Source organism: Penaeus japonicus, unplaced genomic scaffold, assembly GCF_977035675.1.
Source record: "Penaeus japonicus unplaced genomic scaffold, GWHDUDI00000001_assembly GWHDUDI00000042, whole genome shotgun sequence".
Lineage (NCBI taxonomy): Eukaryota > Metazoa > Arthropoda > Malacostraca > Decapoda > Penaeidae > Penaeus > Penaeus japonicus.
Genome location: NW_028234444.1, coordinates 18,769,069 through 18,771,997, shown reverse-complemented (window position 1 = coordinate 18,771,997; position 2,929 = coordinate 18,769,069). Strand labels below are relative to the sequence as shown.

Here is a 2,929-nt window from a genome sequence, read left to right as displayed (position 1 = left end):
TAATCTTGTGGTGCATCCTAGCCGAGAACTGCTAAGGCGTAAATTGATGGCTGCAGGGCAGGTCGGTGCCCTGCAGCGCCACAGAGAGGAAGCGAGAACCTCCCCCTCGGCCAGCTGGTACTCAGACGCCACAGGCTATGAGTCGCTGATACTCTCTAACAGAATACCAAGGCGAGCCGAAGTCAGTCTTCACAGACTGAGATTAGGCTACCCTTGTGCGTGGCAAATCATACCCACCATTGGGCATGATGAGCGACGCTGCAGCCATTGTGGCGCACCGGACGCCAATTTAGAGCACTATCTGATGGAATGCGAGCACACTCGCTTCCTCAGGCAGGGCCCAGAGACGACAGCCGCCGGGTTGGTAAGGCGGCTATGCCTATTGCTTTCCCCGTGGCAACTGGAGCGCCTTCTGGCAATCCAACCGCCACGGTAAGCATTCAGTTATGATGATCAGATGAGTCAGCACTTATAGCTGGCAGAGGCCGGGCCGCCTCGTGCATATAGCCCGGGCGAAGGAAAGCCTTCGCAAATCTCTCTGAACTGAACTGAACTGAATGGCTCATGCGGCAACAGGCGCCTCATGAGGCAGCAACGTCGCGCGCGGAGAAGGCGGACGAGGCTCTGGCAGCAGATGCCGGAGTGACGGATTGTCCGGGTGGCGGCAGGCACGGACCCGGTCAACCCGCCTCGTTGCCTCCCTCACCCCTCCAGCCCCTTCCTCCCCTCCCTTCCCTCTGGGCATCTGCCGCCGCCCCAACACGCCCCTTACAGCAGCAGGCTTTGCAGCGCCGCTTCGGGCATCACCAGCAGGCCGAGGTGTCCCGGGCCCGCTTGAAGAGGCGGACTCGTGAGCGTGGCGAGACGCTGTCCCAGCTGGCGCAGGACGCGGAGCCAGTGGCGTCACGGGGCATCGCGTGCAGCTCGAGGGGCCAGTGGAGGCTCGTATCGGCGTGGGCAGCGCGGGGCAGCGTCGCCGATCTGGACGAGCCATGCATGCAGGACCTCGACTACCCGACGCAGAGAAGGCGTGTGTCGATCTTGGACATAACCACATGATTCATAGATTGCTAGACTGTTAGGCAGCATTTTCAGCGTAACCATAGTTTTTTTTAGGGATTTTTATTTGTGTTGATATCAGTGCTTTGGAGGGTGCGAGAGGGAGAGAGAATGCAATATTAAGTTTATAAGTTTTTTGCTCATTTGTTGAGTGTGTTACTGAAAGGCATCCAGCTTCTAATAAAGTGCAAAACAAGTCTCTATACAGTTTATAATTTCCCTTCCATAAGTTTTTTTATGGTATATTCTGAATACGTGTATGTGCAAATATGTATGTCTCAGTACACGTATGTACTTCTGTGCTTGCATTTATAAATGCATGTTAACACGTACGTATACATCTTTTCTCCATTTCAAAAGAATGTAAGAAAAACACAGAGATCTACGGGATTTGCACGCCAGGTTTTAACCTGGCGTGGAAAAGCCAATAATAACAGTGAAGGAGAGAGGGAGGAGAAAGGGGTAGTGGGAAAGAAGGAGGAAGGGGAGGAGGAAGAAGACAGGTGGGCGCTCTCCGAGGTCACGTGTGTGCTGATGCAATGCCTTCGTTTCGGGGCAGACGCTCCTCTCCCGTCGTCTGGTGGGCCTCTCCGTCCATGTTCTTCGGGGAAGCTTGCCTCCGATATGCATCAAGCTGTGTTGCAGATCCGCGATCATCTTCATGCAGATCGCTTTACGATCTTCTGCTGTCGTGGGGGTCCTGAGACCCTCAAGGACAGTGCCATAAAGTAGTCATTTTCAATACTCTCGCATTTCTGATTATATATATTCAGTTAAATTTATACATACATGTAATTTATACATGTAATTTGGACCGGGTATTGTGTATGTTAATGCGTAAACGATACGTTAGCTCTATCATGCAGGGCATTAAACACATATGACAAAGGGAAAACACGAAGGGTGGGCAAAGTTAAGGTATCCTCATATATCGACTCCCAATGTCGTACGAAATGAGATGAGAAAACTCTCGCACTCAATCGAAACTCAGTGAAAAAATCGTTCAGGTGGGGTCTCGCATGCATTCACTCTTACGTCATTAGTCACTCGCTCTCTGATTGGTTCTCGTGTGTGGTTGGTTACTCTCTACTCTCGCGTTCATTGGCAGCTCCTTCTTTCGTGATCTTATGGAGAATTTTACTTCAATTTCTCTCAATTATGAAAATATGCCATTCGTCGTTGCTAGCTAAACTCACAATGCAACAAGCATATATGTTCACACTTACAACGGCTGCAATACATGTATCGAAATGACAGTGATATAGACACACACACCTCACAGACTCTCTGAACTGAATTGAATTGAACTATCACAGATTCACACACGCCTCTCTTCGGACCGAGCTCTCATGGTAGACACCTGCCCCGAGGCATGACTTGCCTCCCCTCGATCTGCCAGACCAGCCAGACCGAGGTCAGCACACGGACGGTAACCTCTAATGACATAGTCATGTACCTTGGACTGGGTGCCAACGCAGGCCCTGCAAGTGGAGAGTGCATGCACTGACCCAGCTTGCATGGTGATGTTGGCTTGACATCCACCGACCGACCTCCGTCGACGTCGGCCGATGCCGATTGCCAACGAGGTTTGGTTCCTCATTCGAACGGAATTGTGATTGCTTTGTGGGTGAGCAATGTGCCTTGGCGTAGCGTGTCGACCTTTGGAGTGACGTCCCCGTTTGTCTTGGCGGAGAGGCGGTGTTGAGCCCCGCGTTGACCCGCCCAATGGGTCCTGTGACAACGTACGTTCGCTGATCTCTTCTGACTATTCGCCCGCTGGTTGCAACTGCATGTATTGGCGATGCGTTCGATGCAAGTCTATGCAACCCTACTACTCGTTCCATCCCCTAGTGTTGTTGTCACACGAGTC

General features: G+C 51.8%; 1 protein-coding gene across 1 annotated transcript; it reads left to right on the top strand.

The window, feature by feature from the left end:
- Nucleotides 1–581: 581 nt before the first annotated feature.
- Nucleotides 582–1,260, top strand: LOC147466710 (uncharacterized; the record flags this gene model as incomplete). Its single annotated transcript, XM_086534763.1, is given in 1 exon segment — nucleotides 582–1,260. A coding segment is annotated over 1 exon segment (478 nt), but the record flags the coding sequence as incomplete, so codon positions are not given.
- Between the last annotated feature and the right edge of the window lie 1,669 nt (nucleotides 1,261–2,929).